This window comes from Glycine max, chromosome 1 (genome assembly GCF_000004515.6).
Source record: "Glycine max cultivar Williams 82 chromosome 1, Glycine_max_v4.0, whole genome shotgun sequence".
Classification (NCBI taxonomy): domain Eukaryota; kingdom Viridiplantae; phylum Streptophyta; class Magnoliopsida; order Fabales; family Fabaceae; genus Glycine; species Glycine max.
Genome location: NC_016088.4, coordinates 52901238 through 52919759, shown reverse-complemented (window position 1 = coordinate 52919759; position 18522 = coordinate 52901238). Strand labels below are relative to the sequence as shown.

Sequence of the window (18522 nt, the reverse complement as noted above, 5' to 3'; positions counted from 1 at the left end):
AAATTAATATATCAGAAGTTAACCTTCTCTCTTATCCTCTTCTTTAACTCCAAATCTCCCTTCCATGGCTGCCACTGCAAACTCTGCCCAAGTTCCTTCTAGTTCATATTACATTCATCCAAATAAGAACCCCCTCTGTTTTCGTATCCCCAGTTCTGAAATGCCCCAGCTACAATAACAGTTGGTCTTGAGCCATGGTTTCAGTTAAAAACTGAATTTTGTAAAAAAAATTAGTTTAAAACTGGTTTTTTAGCTTAAAATTTGGTTTTGAATCGATATAAAACTGTTTTCTATTTTGCAAAAAAAAAAAAAAACAGTAATTCATTTTTAAATTTATTTCAAATAATTAGTTTTTCATAAAATGAAACCATACATGCTTCTAGCTGCTTATAATTTGGCATGACTTGGACTACTCAGACACCAAAAGCCCCATAATTTTGCGCATTTTCATCTTTAGCTGCTATTACTAAATAGACAATTGTAGCCAAAGGTGGTTTTTCACAATTATACATAGGAAGTTAGCAACTTTTTGTAGTTTTGATCCTGCCTGCACAGGGAATATGCATATTGATTACTGATGATTTATGCATATAATCTTTGGAAGCTGTTAGTAAAGCAGAAACCTAATGATAATCATACACAAAAATAGCTATGGCCTATAGCAACAACTGCGAACGAGGAAAGCAAGGGGCTATATGCCTTTAGTATTCACATTGATGGAGGCTATAGACCCCAAGTATGTATATGTCAAGGGATGACATTTCCCAACAAGCTGTTTGATGAAGGTGAGCTGTGTCCACTTGACCAAGGAATTGGATCATGCACTGATACAGGGGAGCTGTCCTTCACCTCCATAGATTGCAAAAAGCTCTCCGTCTTCTGCGGAACAATCAATCTCTCACTCCCTTGGCCTTGCCGAGCTTTTTTGATACCACCCAGTGACTTCTCACTTCCATGACGAGGTGATGAACTAGTGGACCCAATCGGTGAAGCCGTGAGAGTTTCCTCCATAGATGCCCATCCACTGCGTCTAATGTGTTCTAGCTCTTCTGCTACTTCCATCATAGTAGGCCTCATGTCACTATGAAAAGCAAGGCATCTAAATGCAAGCTCGGCCACTTTATGAATAGAATACAGTGTCCAAGCATCTCTATGTGGTTCAAGGAAGGGGTCTATGATCTCATCTACAGCACCTCTCCTAATCCTATCAACAGCAAGTGCAGCTAAATTAATCTCACTTCGAGGTCGAGCAAAATCAACCACTTTCATGGCAGTTATTATCTCTACCAAAACCACTCCAAAACTGTAGACATCACTTTTATCAGAAAGCTGAAAGTTCTGGTGGTATTGGGGATCGACATAACCTGGAGTCCCTTGTGGGGCGGTTGAGATATGAGATGTTTCTGTCAATGCAAGCCTAGAAAGCCCAAAATCGGCTATTTTAGATTTGAAGCCATAATCCAAGAGTATATTAGTAGATTTTATGTCTCTGTGGTAAATTGGGGGATGAATTGCAGAATGGAGATATGCTATAGCATTAGCAGTTTCGGTAGCAATGGTAAGTCTTATTGTCCACGGTAGTCCTTTACTCCTCTCTCTTTGCAAGTGCTGAGAAAGTGTTCCATTTTGCATAAACTCATAAACAAGGATATGCTCTCCCTTCTCTATGCAGCAACCTAAGAGGCGAACTAAATTCGGGTGACTCACTGAAGAAAGTAGCCTGATTTCATTCATGACTTGATCAGCACTGTTGGTGTCTCTTTGCCTTAACTTCTTTATAGCAACCCACTCATCATTGTGCAGTTTTCCAGCATAAACTGTACCAAATGCCCCAGTTCCAAGCCTGTGTTTCTCAGAGAAAAAATTTGTCGCCTTTTCTATTTCTTTGTAGGGATAGAAAGGTACACTAGAGTTGCCTGCAGCTTCGCGTAATTGGCGCTTTACCATGGTATGTTTTCTCAACCAAGTAGAACGCCGCCTGGCACAGTAGCATAGAAGAAACAGACCAGCCACCACCAAAGCTCCAGTGGTGATTACTGTCAAGTGTGGACAATCATGCAGCCAGCATTAATACAAATATGAAATTTCAGTAGTTCTTTTTTCTATGCATTTTGTATCAGCAAATGGGAAAAGAGACATGAAAAAACATGCATTCAATAAGAGGTGACAGATTAACAAAGATTCTCGTATGAAACAAATCTGCAACATATGATTATATATATAGTGAAAAAAATAGGCCACTAAGATGTAAGGTTCTTTAATACCTCCAACAACAACACCGATTTTAGTTGCTTTCCCACATCCACCGGACGTTAGTGTTGAAGCACTGCAACTTGAAGCCGAAGCTGATGACAAGGCAAACATAGAGACAGAATTAAAACAATGACAATATTTACTCAAGGAATGAATATATTAAAAAATAATCTTCATTGTTGATTGAATAAAAAATAACTTTATTCAGTTTTTAGCTTTTGAAGACAGGATTCTTATTGATCAGAATTTGCTTGTTTAATTTTGATTATTTTATGAAGATTGTTTTAATTCTTCAGTAAAGTTTTAATTAAAAACCATTTTGAATTTAAAAAATAAATCAAACACATGCAATACGCAAAATCTACAAGAAGTGGCAAAGAAAACACTCTTGTGTAAGATGGTAGATCTAGTAGAAAGGGTAATTCGTATCACACTGACACTCAAATTACGTTGTCAACACAAGGGTGATAAACAAATTGTCGGTGACGTCAATATGCCTAAGGTTACAAGTAATTACCTTAAAATTAGGTCAGTTCCTAATATTAATTGCTCACGTTGAGAATGTATACAGTCACCGATATCTGCCGTTTGACCACGACTAATACATAGAAAATTCAAAACCATCCGACCACGCATGTGGGGCCAGAAAATATTGACTTTTGATTAAATTACCACTCAAAACAAACAACTTGAAAAACTCTTAGCTAAATACAAATTTAACACATCAATTTTAACATAACCAATAACAATTTTATAACTAATAAAATAAATACAAAAATGAGAATGTCAAATAAAAATAAATTTGATATTGTTTCAGTTTTTATCCTAATCTTCTTCCTACTTTTCTGTCAAATCAAAGATATAGATTATGAGTGAAACTTCTTAAATAAGAAAATAAAACCTACAAAATTTTGTTCTTTATAATAAAATTTTATCAATATAAAAATATACCAAAAATATTTTATAAAGTATATTAGTAATATTTATTTTTTTTATGATAAGAAAAAGTCTAATCACGTACATAAACAATATTATAAAAGAATACACAATACAAATTATAAAAACGAATAGATTGTTTGAATAAATAAATTATAATGACGATAAATTGAAATAAAATTTTTCTCTAAAATTATTTTTTTAATATATAATATTCATGTTATCTATTAATTAATGTTGAAGGTAAGTCAAACTTATAAAAAAAATTATAAAGTGCATAAGATGCAGAAAATTCGGGAAAGTGGAGTGAGACTTTGTTTTATTTATAATTATGATTAATTAATAACTTTTTAAAATAAAATATTATAAACAAAAAGTTAAATACTAAAACACGCTATTTTTGAAACAATATGCGACTTCACATTGAGGAATTTTTCTTAATTTTAAGTTTTTATCTATAATTTTTATTTTAAAATATAGTTATAATTATAATTTGATTTTAATTTTAAAATTTTGATATGCTATATCAAACTGAATATATCTTTCTTTTTTAATACATTGAATATTAACATCACAGTAATAATTATAAATCTTAATTAAAATTGTATTCTAAAAATTAAAATATTATAAACCCAACATAAACAAAGTTTCACGATTGCTTAAAGCTAACATGTGTTTTTTTTCATTAATAAAGTTATTATTTAAAATTAAATACTCTAGTTTTACACAACCGAATTATATTATTTTGAAATTTAAATAATATTTTCTGAAATCTTATTATAATCTTATGTATATTTCAATTTGAATGCAATTTAGCAAAAAAAAAAAGGAAGAAAATTATAAAAAAAAAAGAAAGAAAGAATATCAAATTTAATTTTACTTGACATTCTAGTTTTTTATTTGTTGTAAAATTCTTATTGATTGTGTTTAAGAATAATGTATTAAACTTGTCTCTAGAGTTTCTCCAAGTAACATATCCCCACCCCCTAACCCAAAATTAACAACATTCTGAACACGAAGCCAAGAACCAATCCAATTTCCTTATTCCATATATTTTCCCTGAAATTGGAATCATTATAGAAGGAACATCAAAATTAGTATGAATAAAATTAAACAGGACTAAAAAAGCAAGCTATCAATAGCTGCTTCAGTTCCACATCTATGCAATATTAAGGGGCCTGTGAAGGCCTTACCTTAAGGTCTACACGACTACCATAATGAGCCCGTTGTTTATCAGAAAGGAAAAGTCAACGTGGTTTAATTTAAGGATGGTAACAGGTAGGGTTTAGGTAGGCAATGATAATGTATGTCCTCATACTTTTGTTTAAGAAAAATATTTTTTGGACTTTTAGATGCATTACTAGTATGAATTGAAAAGTATTTTGAGCACTAAGGTATTCATATATGAAATCATTATTTATATTTAAGTTAAATATAAATATCACTTTATATCTTATAAAATATGATAAACAAAATATTTAATAAATTTAAATATAAAATAGTTAATCATTATAAAATGTGATATGTATGTGTAACAAATGAAATGATTTAAATAATAATTAATCATTATAAAATCCAACATAATATATAATGAATAATAACATGTAAAGTTAATTTTATGGATAACCCTTAGGCCATCTCAAGCTAAAATGGAAAACAAAATAATACAGTTTAAAGTTAATTTGCATCTTTCATGTCAGTTTTTATATGACAATTCAGCAAATTAAGAAAGAATAATTTTCAAGTCTTGTGCAAATACATAATGTTGAAAAACCCAAATGCAAACTCTCGAGGTTGTATTCTATGATCTACACTATTATACTCCTAGTATAGCAAGTTAATCATGATCAGTATTTGTGACGGGTCAAAATTGAGTTCTTGCCACATGGTTGGCCAGCACATGTAGCCGCAACCAGGTGTTAAAGTCCCAATTAATTTTTCAGTCAACTCACACGATTATTCCACAAGCAAGAACCAGAGCATATAATAATAAAAGAAATAACACACATAAATAAATAAATCAACTCACACTTGAATATATATTTTATAATTTATTATCTAGAATTTCTAAAATTTTACTTTTGACACCTACTATTAATATTAATGACAATAAATTAATAAAATATCACAGATAAATTAACTCACGTCGCCACTTAAGAATAAATTTAAACTAAAAATAGATATAAAAAATGATTTAAAAATTTCACCTAATAAAAAAAATAGTGGTAAACCAATATATATATATTAGAATATGAAAAAAAATATTTATGTCAAAAAATTATATGTATCTGAAGTTACCTTTCCGGCAACCGATGCCGTTTTTGAAGCCGTCTCCGGTGAAACCTTCGATACACTGGCACCGGAACCCAACCCTGTCGACCGTTGTGCAGGTAGCGTTGTTAGAACATTGATGATCATCGCACTGCCCAGGAAGCCACCACCCCAACTCAACAACCTGAAACTGCAGCGGAATCTCCTTGCTCTGCCCAAAAGAAACCGCAGAGAACAAGTACTTACACTTAGTCCCGTTCAAATCAGCGTACGTCACAAAAACTTCATCTTGTTTCGAAAAGCAACTGATATTAGCACTTTTGTTGCTGCAGTTCTCAACATCAATTTGGTTGCTCACAAAACTAGCAGGAATAACACACCCACCAAACACCTCTCTACAATCTTGCACCAGAAAGCTATTGTTAATCGTTGGGGCAAAATTCTCAGTAAAAATTGGCTGAATTGATTCCATGGTACGGTTGCATTTTGCAGGGAGATTTACGAATATGTTGCTGTTTGTTACGTTTTGGACCAGAAATTCACCGAATTCGCTGCGAAGTTGGACTTGGTCGTTGGAACAGTCAAGCTGGATTGGACAACCTTGGGAGAAGCCAAAAGGGAACTGAAGGGTGTGCTCCCCGCATTTGCCATTGCAGGTGGTGAGGTTTTGTGCTCTTGTTGTGCAAGCTATGAAGATTGTGAGGACTATAGCGAGATTTGTATGGTGACGAAGAATAAACATTTTTAGATGCTAATCAATATCATGAGTTCATCGCTCTTCCGTAGCTGAAAATAAGAACAAAGATTCAGCTTGAATTGCCCGAATTTTAGCCTTTTGGGAAATTAGAAGAAGAAACATAGTACTAATATGACATAGTATTTCAGATGACGGATTAAATGAGAATTAAAAGCTGTGATCGATACAGGTGGGTGGCCATCCATCTCAATAAATGCTGGCTCATACAAGAGAACCAATAGCAAGTTTTTAATGGGGGAAAAATTGTTTTAAATTAAAAACATCAAAAATTGAATTAATTGTACTGAGACATGTATAAATATGCATATATACCTTGAAGGTTGAAATGAATGACGCGGTTGAAGAAGTAGATCCGGTTTTGGAGTTGAATTGTGCAAAAGAGAACAATAAATTTTCTTTGGAAAGAAAAAGAGATATCCTTTGTCTGCTTAACGTTGTTCTCCAAGCGAAGGAAACAATAAAAAGGAAGCAGCAGCTGCAAAAATTGAGGGGTACTCTGATACGAAAGTTAGCCTCGTTCACACTTTGTGGCGTCTGTGGGTCAATGTCTTCTTGATGGAAATAAAATACATGTGCCCGTCGACAACTTCTTTTGCTTATGGAATGGCGAATATACCCCTCACTCAATTTTGTTCTGGACAAAAAGCCCCTCTTCCCTGCGCCAAATTACCCGCACTCCACGTAAAGTTTTAGTCAAAATAAGGCAAATCATACGACGTTTGACTTATAGGACAGAGCTTATCTGGTTAAGGCCTACACACTGTTTGCTTTTCAAGTGGTCCTTATAACTAAAAATGGTGCCGTCTTATAACTAAAAATGGTGTGGTATAATCAATTGATAAAGATGGTGCGGTATATAATTTTTTAAAGTTTAATTACTCATTTCATTTTTATAATTTTATCATTTATATATTTTAATTTTTGTTATAATTTTAAAATGATTTTTTAGTTTATATAATTTTATTTTAATCCATATAATTTGAAAATAATTTTTTAGTTTTTGTATTTTAATTCTTTTTTAGTTCTTTGAAAGTGATCTTTTTATTTTTATATGATTCTCTTTTGGTTCTTGTTATTAAAATATGAGTAATATTATCAATTATAATTAACTACAAAAATATTAACGAGTAATTCGTAACTAATTTATCGAAAGATGATTTGTAATAAAAAATACAAATTATAAGAATTAAAAAGATGACTTTCTACTTATAGAGATTAAAAGAGAATTAAAATACAAACTATAATAATTAAAAATATCACTTTTAAATTATATGGACTAAAAGAGAATTAAAATATAAATTATAAAGACTAAAAAAACCACTTTTAAATTATAAAGACAAAAAAATACGAATGGTGAAATTATATTGATAAAATGAGTAATTTAATTTTTTTTACATAATAATAATTATTTCTTAAAGATTTATTTTAGGTTTGACTTGACTTGCCGTAGGACCCATCCTATGAATTGGATACGTTATGTTTTAAGTAACTCAATTTATATTAACCCAAAATTAATTTAGTTAGCTCGGGTGTATCAACTAATTAAAATAATATATTCTTAAACTTTTTTAAAAAAACCTGAAAGAGAGATTGAGAGTCGAGAGACTTCTTGACTTGGAAATATGCAAATAGCATGCTACCACAATAATTACACTTCTTAACTTGCTTATGTACAAAGAAAAATAATTAAGAGACAAGAGAATAAATGAGGGAAAGGGAAAGGAGCCAGTGAATACTGGAAGAAGGAGAGATTGAGAGAGACTTCTAAAATTTAGAAATGGTCATGACATGATTTACTAAAGTGGAAAATAAAACAAACAGGAAATAAAAGTTACTAAAATGGAAAATGAAAGAAGGGGACGAAATAAAGAAATAAGAGAAATGAAGGGTGGGCATACCCGGGGGGGAACAAGGGCCAGTGGGTTGAATGGGGACGACAAAGCACGAATGACAGTACTTTAATACTATAAGTCTTCAACAATTCGACTCGACTAAAAACAATATGGATTAATTAGTATACATTTTGGATTGATCAACAAAACTTAAAGGACTATGAATCATCTGATTTAGGACAGATGGGCATCTAACCTCTCCCAGATTAATAAATAGGTGGGAAGAAATAGCTTATTAGAGTTTCTAGAGGACTCCTCACTATGTTTGAACGTGAACATTATCCTCAACAAGAATACTATCAATTTCTTTTAAAAAAAAAACATACTATCAATTAAGGAAGAAAATATCTCTCACGCTTGTGACATTATGTTAGGAGATAAATAGATAAAAAGGAAGGGTAGTGTTTCTTTTTCTTACACTCTCCCTTGAAGGTTTTTGATAAGAATTTTTTAAAAAACATTAATTTTGATAGATTTTACTTCTCATTTAATATAAATAAAAAATAAAAAAAAATGATTAAATAAGAAACACATGTTTGTATGAGGAGTTGATATATGATCAAATGACATGTTTGCATGAGCAAAGGAAGGCTTAAGGAGCTTGATTGGTTTCCTTGCTACCGTGAAGGAAATATGTATAAAAGTGGAAGGGAAGCATAAAAGAACCAATTGGAGCCGCCGAGACGGTGAGGATTGACTCGGCGCCGTGGTGGTAGAATATTTTGTTAGATAGTAACTTATAAGATGGCAATTGGCAAGTGTGACGCAACAAGCACCACAGTCGAGTTACTGCTTATCAATTAAATAATATTATTGTTCATTTATCCACAGCCAAAATAGTTGACTATTATTATTATATGTGCGTGTGCGATTGTGCCAGTTAAGATCAAAGAATAATTATCCAATCTCATTCAATTATCTTCTCCTTATAAATTTGTCCGTGTCAAGTTAACTAATATGAATTTGTCAATTCATTACCTCCAGCAAGTACATAAATGGACGTCGATGTAGTAAGATATTATAATGTCTGTATCTGTATGTCACTGTTTCAGAACAGTAACATTTGCGGCTAAATAGAAGTCTAGCTAAAACCAACAATGATATGGATGCATTTACATATTATTTTTATTTATCTCCTTTCTTTACATTACATTATTAATTACATCTTTTATTTTTTTCTCTCTTTTCTTTTTATCTTTATAAAGTGTATGTACCTAGTTAATGTATAATGATCACGTTTCATCTAAACTTATTTTGTTACGTATAGATGTATCAAATTTATATATGAGAAAGAAAAATAAAAAGAAAACTGAAATATTTAATAAACGATAAGAAAACAAAACAAAAAAAATCAAAATCTTGTTGTAATATAATATTCTAAATGGTAGGCAATGAATCACGTCTATAAGTGGACAAGTTAAAGGCACACAGTATTTCATCATTGCCAAGATCCACTCGAAATTAAGCAAAACGCATTCAGCTAGGGCCATGGAGATTGGAGGCTGCATTTCCAAGTTAATTCAATTTACTACAATCCATTCTGATCCAAAGAGAATAAGAGACAAGGCAATCCAGAGTCAACAAAACATAAACACTAGAAAAGCGGAGAAAGAGGACAAGTTTGAATTTTGCTTGATATTAGTCTTCATTTTTATCATTTTTTTTTTTTGCTGAATTTCATTTTTATCATGTATTTATATGAGTATTTGTAAAGTTGGTTTTAAAAGATTTTATTTTTTTATTTTTGAAAGTCATAACATATTTGTATTTAGATAAGTAACATGTACTAGAAGTACAATAAGCAGAACCAATAAAGTTCTGCAGTAGGCAAAAATATACCCCTATTGCTTTCAATCACCTAAACCAATCAATCCTCTAACAGGATTCAAAACAAACGAAAACCCCATGTGTATGCTGTACGATGTTATTTGTTCAAAACACAATCCCAAGGATTAATACACCAATCTGAGAAAGCAACTCCCCCAAAACGCTCCCTTCTATACATCCACCAATTCCAGGACACTAACTTAATCTGTGATAAAAAATCAAAATCATCTATATGCTTCTGATTAAACACAATATGATTTCTATTGATCCACACTGTCCAACAAGTAGCATGCCAAAATAAATCTTTTGCCCTTTTCCTTCTAGCACCCAACAGATTCTCTCTAATCATCCCGAACAGTTGGTTGATATGATTTGGAATTTGTAAATCGATTCCCACCCATGTCATAACTCTTTCCCACAATCTGTTAATTACCGAACATAGTAAGAACAAATGATTGCTGGTTTCCACCTCAAGGCCACACATTTTGCATGAAGACTTGTAGTCTTGAATAATAACTCCCCTCCTCTGGAGCGCTTGTGCTATTGGAAGCCTATCTTGGAGTAATTTCCAAGAGAAAGCAAGTACTTTCGTTGGGACTTTTGCACGCCAGAATTTGGAAAACAAGTTTGCACTCTGCTGACCCTCTTGTTCAGATTGTTGTAGTCCTTCTAAAAGCTTCTATGCCACTGCGGCCACTGTGAAAGAGTTCGCTGGTCCATTAATCCAGATCCAAGTATCTACATTGCTGTTTGGTCGAAAATCAGCTTATTGGAAAAAAACACAAGTTCCACGTAGAGATAGTGTCAAGAAAGAGTATATAAGAAGAAACAACCCTCATCTTAAGAGTTAATTTTAAGGTTGAGTTAGACCCAAATCCATTAAAAGAGTCATCATAAACCTATTCTAGATCCATTAAAAGGGCCATCCAAATCCACTCACCTAATGAGGGCAACCCTCATCTTGAGAGTTAGCTTTGTAGAAGCTGCTGTTTCGAGACAAATAGGTTGCACCGTCACTTCCACTCCCAAACCCATGTTGAAGCTGCCTTTCTCTGCAATAATGTCCTCCTTTCCATCATCTATCAGATACAATATGGGAAAAAGTTGTCTTAGTGGCTTTTCCCCAATCCATTTGTGCTCCCAGAAGCTTGTAGAGTGTCCATCACCCACTCTCTTCCTAATGCAGCAGCATTTCGCTTGTCAAAACTCCATATGTCTCGCCACCATAATGACCATTTAGTCGACTTTGGCTGTGAGTAAGGCTCATTCTGGAAGTCCCCATATTTTATTTTCCGCAGCCCCGCCCACAAAACATCCCTTTTGTCGAAGAAATCTCCAACACCATTTAGCCAACAGACTGTCGTTGAACGATCTTAATTTAATTAAAATTAAATTCAAAATGCATCATTTGTGTTTTAAATTTTGTAGTTTAAATATAAATTTATCGACTTAAAAAAATAAAGCAATTAAACTTTTCTTCTTCTTCTTCTTTTTTTTAACAAAATCAAGTTTATGATTGTTAACGTGCAGTTGAGGGCAAATCCAATCATGCATATAATTGCATAAGAGAAGTAAAGTTTCATCAATTCATTATTATTGCTTCTATTATCATAATATCATAACTTACTGGAAATTCAATCATGCATATAAATATTTGCATAAAGATGTTTTCCTTAGTATAAAAAAAAATTGCATAAAGAAAGGTAACATTTCAATTCATTAATGCTTCTATTATCATATTTTACTGTTGCTTAGGCTAACAGGAGATGGATGAGATTGAGATTGAGATCATCGTGGCAATTAGGGAAGGGAAGTTTAGTTTATAAAGACCAATGCGGTATTATTTGACTGTTTTTTTTTTTTTTCAACAACAAACATCTTATAATATTAATAAGGTGAATATTGTGACTAGAAATGTCAACACCACCAGAAATACATATGCAAAAAGTTTAAGAAACAAGACATCATTAAAGAAGCTACAACAAGTATCCTGCAGTGATAGAAATTAATATTATCAACCCCACTGTGTAAAATACGTAAAATCCCCTCAAAATGTATTCCGCATTTAATAATTCATTTTTACATGATGTGCATCAAATTCTCAGGTACATCAATCTTCCAACCATAGAGAGGAACGTCAAAGTCCGCAAGACTTGTCTTGCGCCACAACCAAGCTCTATATCAGATTACCTCCATTAGTAAGTCCAGGTCAATTGGCTTTGCATTAAACCGAATATCATTTCGGTGTAGCCATATACTTCACACAATGGATGTCCAAACGCCCACCAAACTGATTTTGCCTTGTGTCCTTGATCATCCCCCTATGTTGCCAAAAGTGGGGAATGCATGATGATGGTAACACTCTATAGTGTCCCCAAACCATTGATAGCATGATAACCAAATATAATGGGCAAATCTACATTCAAACAAAAGATGTTGTGGAGATTCTACACATTCATTACTAAACACACAATTTATGTTAGAGTCCATTTGTATAATCCTCCTCTCCAACGAGTTTTCCATAGTTTGTATCCTATCACGAGAAACCCTCCAAATGAAACCTTTAATCTTTGAAGGTATTTTCAACTTCCATAATTGTTGGTAAAAGTCTTCCTTGTCAATGCCTTCTTCCTCAAAGAAGCTATGATAGACTTCCTTAACCCCATACCACTTCCCCACATTGGTATTCCAAGCCCACCCAACCGATTCATGTTGTTTTGGTTTGAAATCCTTTATTGCATCCCACATCTTTGCCACAAGTGATTGTTTCCATTAGAACCATAATCTTCTCCATTTTAGGTCCCAATTTCACTCCACCCCACTCCATTCACCCATTTCCACAACCTTATCCTCCTTTTGCACCGAGTTTAAAAAACCCTATTAAACCTTTTATAAAGGCTCTTTTGGCCAACCCATTTAGCTCTCCAAAAGATCACCTCCCTCCCATCCCCAACCACACTTGTTACATTTCTTTGAAACCAACCAAGCTCATTGTCAAAGATTCTACAAGACTTTAGGATATCACACCACCATTAGGACCCTTTAATAAGATGTTCACCCTTTAGCAACCAATCCATATCAAAGACACCATATATTTTCTCACCAAAAGCTCTCTCGAAAGGCTCTCCTTCTCACACATTAACCTCCACACAATATTTGCCTGTCTTAATGAAGCTGTAGGCGAAATGACTATGCGTTACAAGTAATAGCGTAAAATACAGAGTCATCAACTCGATCAAGTTGTGCAAACATCCTAAATAATAACAAAGACATAAGCTTTTTGTTGTGTTAAATTTCTTAAATTTTAACACAAATTCAAAACCTTAAGCCACCGGGTCAACAATAGAATCTTTTTATTGTTTTTTTTCTAAGGTTGGCACAAAAAAACAGTTGTTCAATTATGTGGGTAGATAATTTCACCAACAAAATTATTCGTTAAATGTAACTCAATCTAAAGAGTTCACACAGTAGTGTAAGATCATATTATATTTATATGTGTGAAAACAATTTATTTAATAAAAAAATTTATATTTAACTTTTATCGTATGCAAAACTTTATTAAATTAACGACGAATATGCATTGCAAACGGAATTAATCTATGACCAAATTATTTGAAAGATATCTATGATTTCTGATTTAGGTTAATTAAATAGTGATCAATTTCATATTTTTATTTATTTATAATTTATATTAACTAGGATAATAAAATTTCAATTTTATTCTCATTTGTAATTATTTTTTGTTAAATAGAATGAGATAATATAAATGGATTTACATTACAATTTTGATGATGTTATAATATAAAGAAATTATATAAATCTGATGACATCATTAGAGTATCTTCTAATAAAATTTGAAAAGCGAGATAAATTATATTTTTGAATTTAATTTGTTTTTGCTGAAGGTATTTTTTTCGAATAAAGTACATCCAATTCAAATAAATCATTGTTCTTCAATATTTATGAGAATAAAAAGAGCATGAGGAGGGACAGGTTGGCTCTTTAGTTGTAGAAAAAGAAAAAGGAAACTAAAAGATAGAAGAATGTAGAATATAATAATGAATCAAAATCAAATAAAAAAAAAAAAGAAACAAGATAAAAAGAAGTTTTTTTTTTCAAGCTCCATTTTTTGGTGAGAGAGAAGATTAAGGGTTTCCAAATATAAAAGTAATAAGGACTAGTTTTAATAAGTTGATAAAAAAAATTAAGGACTTATAAACTAGTAAAATAAACTTATTTATCAAAAAATTATTTTAATTAAATAACCTTTGAGCTTGTAGACTAGTTTATTTATCTTGTCAAACACATTTTAATATTTATTAATTCAATAATTGAATTATAATTATATATTATCTAATTATTTGTTATATTTTATAATTGAATAAATATAAGAATATAATTAAAAAATTTTATCCCCATATGCCTACTTCCTTAAATTCATGAAAATTATGAAGCCAAGACCATTAATCATATTATCCTTAATGGACCAGTTACAATTAGACTCCTTTTCATGTCATTTATTTCGAATTAATTTTCATGATGTTTGATCAAGACTAATCATATCATGTCGATGATGTATTTTTGTCATATTGATAAGTTATCAAACACTATGTAAAAAAAAACATTATTTTTCAATTGACTTTGAAGGCAGATTTGAGACCATGTAAGTACAATTTAAATCTGTATGCATTTTAACACATATATACATATATCCTATGTAGTTAGTAGATCAAATTATTTAAAATCTAAAATAAATAAATAAATAAAATGATAATTATTTTAATTTTTTTTTCTTATACAATAATTATATTGAGATAGAGAAAGGATTACTTTTTTATAATCGTGTTTTGTTCATGATTTTTATGTCCATCAGTACCACTTTAACGCGTGATTTAACTATCAAATTTTGAATTTTATAGAGATTTAGTTATACTTTTGTCTCTACTTTTTCAGTTTTGTTAATTTTCCTTCCAAATTTTTTAATCTAAAAATCAGTGTGAATCTTTGGTGATCACGATTCATAAGTATGAGTAGTAGTTAGACGGTGGAATGGACCGCTAAGGCCCTCATTATTGGGCTTTTACTTCATTCACCCCTATTATTTTGAGTGGACAACACTGTACCTCATAGCTTATGACTGAACTCTGAACACCCCTTCCCTCACGTGCTGCTTTACCCCGTTCCCTAACCCTAACCCTAGCACCCTCTTCCTTGCACCGTCACTCCCTCACCTCACTCGTGAAGGCGCGGAGAACCAGTTGAAGGCTTGAAGCCACCCCGACGCCGGCGAAGGTAAGTTACCTTCTTTATTGTTTTCCAAACGTTTGCGTTGCTTAAAATTTATACATAGTTTGATTTTGACGTTCTCGACAGAGAGTAAGAGCAACAATGTCTGACAGAGAAGACAACGCCCCCGAGGAATTCACAACCGAACAGGTCTCTTGCTCTTTTCTTATTTTTGTTTCAATTAATCGAATCAAAATCTTTTTTTTTTTTTTGACTGGGACAAAATCAATACATACTTCATACAAGCATGTGTTTTGCAGGGTATACAACAAGACGAAGAGATTCGGAGGATTCAAAGAGAAAATAAGGCCAGGTATTGCTTCAAACCTTTGTTTACCTAGTTATGAGGTTCAGTTTACTTACCTAGTTGTTGAGAGTGAAAACTGAGAATTAAGATTTTTTTTTAAAAAAAAAAAGAAAATGCTTTTGAGAATATTCTGTATTTCCTTTGCATCATGATTGAAAATTCGCGAATATAGATTGATAGATACTGGGATAATTTCTAGCTTGGTCTAAATACCGTTGAGGGGTTGGGGTGAATAGTTGCAAAGAATGTTACTGAGTAGATTCAAAAACTCTTTTCTATTGAAAGACGTGACTTTGCGAGCTTCTGATTCTGCTGTTTAGTGTTTAATAATCGATTAGCATTAGGTGCCTAATGGTTTTGAAGAATTTGTTGGAAAAAAGATTCAGTAAATCCGATCAAACTTGGGTCTGCTCAGTGTATATATAAAATGGCTTTCCAGCTCAACATTTGTTAAATGAGAGTCTACAAATTCTTGTAAGGATGTTGAATCGTATGATTTAATATATGCTAACCTTTAGCATCAGTTAAATTGTTCCTGCAAATGTCAATTTTTGTATCACTCTTTTTTCTGTGCTAAACCATAGGTTAAGATATAATTGCATGCGCTTCAGCTTTGTTGAAGTCACTCGCAGGATTTGTTTTTGGACTTGTGCAAAGCAATCTAATTCAGTGAGTGCCTAATTATATGGCTTTGCATTTTTGACTGGCAGGGTTGTTCGTGAAGGAAAAGAGCGTAGGAGGAGATGGGCCCAAAAAATAACTCCTCGACCATCCAAAGCTGGTAAAAAATCTGAAGATGTAGAAGACTCTGAACCACAGCAAGAATCAAATACAGCAGCAGGATTTCTTCCTGACAACATTGTCCAAATGCTTGCAGCTCGTGAGAAGTATGTATGATCTATCTTTCTTTTTCTCTTGTATCACAAATATGCGTTCTTATTTGGACAAAATCTCTAAGAGGTTATAATTCATTTGAAGACAAGTTTTCTTATCTGACAACAATGAGGAGAAAGATGAAATAAAGCCTACCACTTCTAGGAAGAGAAAATCAAGGAAATCAGGGTTAGAGATTTCATCCCTTTTAATTCTATATTCTATTTTGATGCATTCATGTTGCTTTTTACCCTGTATTTATTTATGTTCCTGCTGTGATTTGCAGTTTGAAACCTGTTATTTTGAGCGAAATAGGTCCTCCTCCATGCTTAAACAGTGCCTTAGATTTCTTGAAGAAGAAGCAAATGTCAGTTCAAAGATCTTCTTCGGTTTTGAATAATTCTAACAAAGCATTTCGTCTCCTTTCTCGGTCAGGGGTGCTTCGCAGTAAATGAGGATTTTTATTTATTTATAAACTTTTTTTTTTGCCAAGTGAGGTTAGTGTTGCAATATTTATTTTTAACCTGTTAGCATTGGTGCTGCTGTTGGTCTACTGTACTGTGTAACCTAAAGATATCCTTAAGTTTTGTTTGGATTAGAAGTAAAATACAAACAAAATGAAAGAGAAATTTGAACAAAATAGTTGTTTGAATGGATGGAAATATGAAGAAAAAAAGTGAATATTTTTTTTTCCTGTTTCTTTGAATGTGTCGAAGAGAGTTGAAAGAAAAAAGGAAATTTTATGAAAAATATAATTATATTAAATAAAAATAAAAATTGAACTTTTTATTCCATTATTTGTTTTTTAAGATAAAATAATTTTTTTTAAAAAAAATTCTATTAAAGATTATTAAACTGTTTAGAGATCTTCATTTTCCATTCATTATATGTCAATATGAGGGAGAAGTGGGTGTGTTTTTTTTTAATCTTGTGGATGAAACAGAAAAAAAAAACTTTTTATTTCTCAGCTTAAAAACAGTTAAAAATTTAGTGTTTTTTTTTTTATTTACTTGTTTCCTTTCCTTCCTCATATTCCCTAATATATACAACGCGTAAATGTTAGTTGCAGTTAATTGCTTGCCCACCTGTGTTTACCCCCACAGACCACCCTTCCCAAAAACATTGTATTAATTATTATTAAAAATTTTGTAACCAGTAGCTCTATAGGTATTTTGGACTTTTTTTGGGACAAATATTAGGAGCTTCTATTTGACATGAACTAACCCACTTCCATTGGGACTTAAGTGTCTGCTTGTTTAAATGACTTTTGGTACCTTGAATTAGTTTTAAATGAGGGGATGAATTTTATTGAAAAAAAATTGTTTTTTCAATTTTATATTACTCAACAATTAATTTCTCATTGTTAAGCTTTAAAATTATTTCCAAAATAAGTGTTTTAAATACTAAAATCTGAAACAAGTATGTGATATATATCTTCATCTTTGTTTTTATCTTGTTAATCCCTTCTCCAATTTGACACTCTGCCCTTTACATTACCTGTTTAATCAACATTGTTTCATTACATTTTGAAACAATTTTTAAAAATCAAAATCAAAATCACCCTAAGATTCTCTTTTGATTACAGATTCTGTCTGAAAGGACAGAGCAAGGAAAAAAGTGGCCCTTATAAAATGTATATTTTTGTTGAGTAGAGGGATGCTGCTTAACATTTAGGCGTGGCACGACATACAAATTAGACCTGCTTATAAATTTCAGTGGTACAATCATCATTTAAGTAGTCCATTTGAAGATTGATGAGACAATCATTTATCGTTAAAACAAATTAGTCAATTTGAAGGGTGATGATACATTTAAGTAGTTTAGTACTTCCATATTCAATATACAAAATAAAACTAACAGTAGCAGCGATAAGTCAATAGTCATATCATATGGGAATTTAAGGAGAAGAGAAAGCGTCATCTTGTTGGAGCCAAATCTGGTCTTGGGCTGAGGCTGTATTGCCTTTGGAACTACCCAAAAGATCCTCAAAAGCACCTCTGATTCTGTTTAAGGACTTACGGTGTCGAATGCGATTGAGAACTTGTTGTTTGTTCAAGGTTTGCGATGAGGCTTTGGAAGACAACGAGGATTTTAGCTGGAGCTGGCTTGAGACGCCATCA

The 18522-nt window shown here is 32.1% G+C and overlaps 2 protein-coding genes across 2 annotated transcripts; one reads left to right on the top strand and one right to left on the bottom strand.

Moving 5' to 3' along the window:
• Window positions 1-413: 413 nt before the first annotated feature.
• LOC100779130 (wall-associated receptor kinase-like 14) lies at window positions 414-6784 on the bottom strand. Its single transcript, XM_003517223.5, has 4 exons — window positions 6530-6784; window positions 5488-6246; window positions 2265-2345; window positions 414-2036 (listed from the first exon to the last, which is right to left on the bottom strand). The coding sequence occupies exons 2-4, from the start codon at window positions 6200-6202 to the stop codon at window positions 748-750; spliced, it is 2085 nt and encodes a 694-aa protein (XP_003517271.1). The 5' UTR covers window positions 6203-6246; window positions 6530-6784; the 3' UTR covers window positions 414-747.
• An 8314-nt stretch (window positions 6785-15098) lies between these two features.
• Window positions 15099-16980, top strand: LOC100306577 (uncharacterized). The gene is made up of 6 exons (NM_001250061.2): window positions 15099-15228; window positions 15310-15372; window positions 15483-15535; window positions 16240-16416; window positions 16508-16591; window positions 16689-16980. The coding sequence occupies exons 2-6, from the start codon at window positions 15325-15327 to the stop codon at window positions 16855-16857; spliced, it is 531 nt and encodes a 176-aa protein (NP_001236990.2). The 5' UTR covers window positions 15099-15228; window positions 15310-15324; the 3' UTR covers window positions 16858-16980.
• Window positions 16981-18522: the final 1542 nt, after the last annotated feature.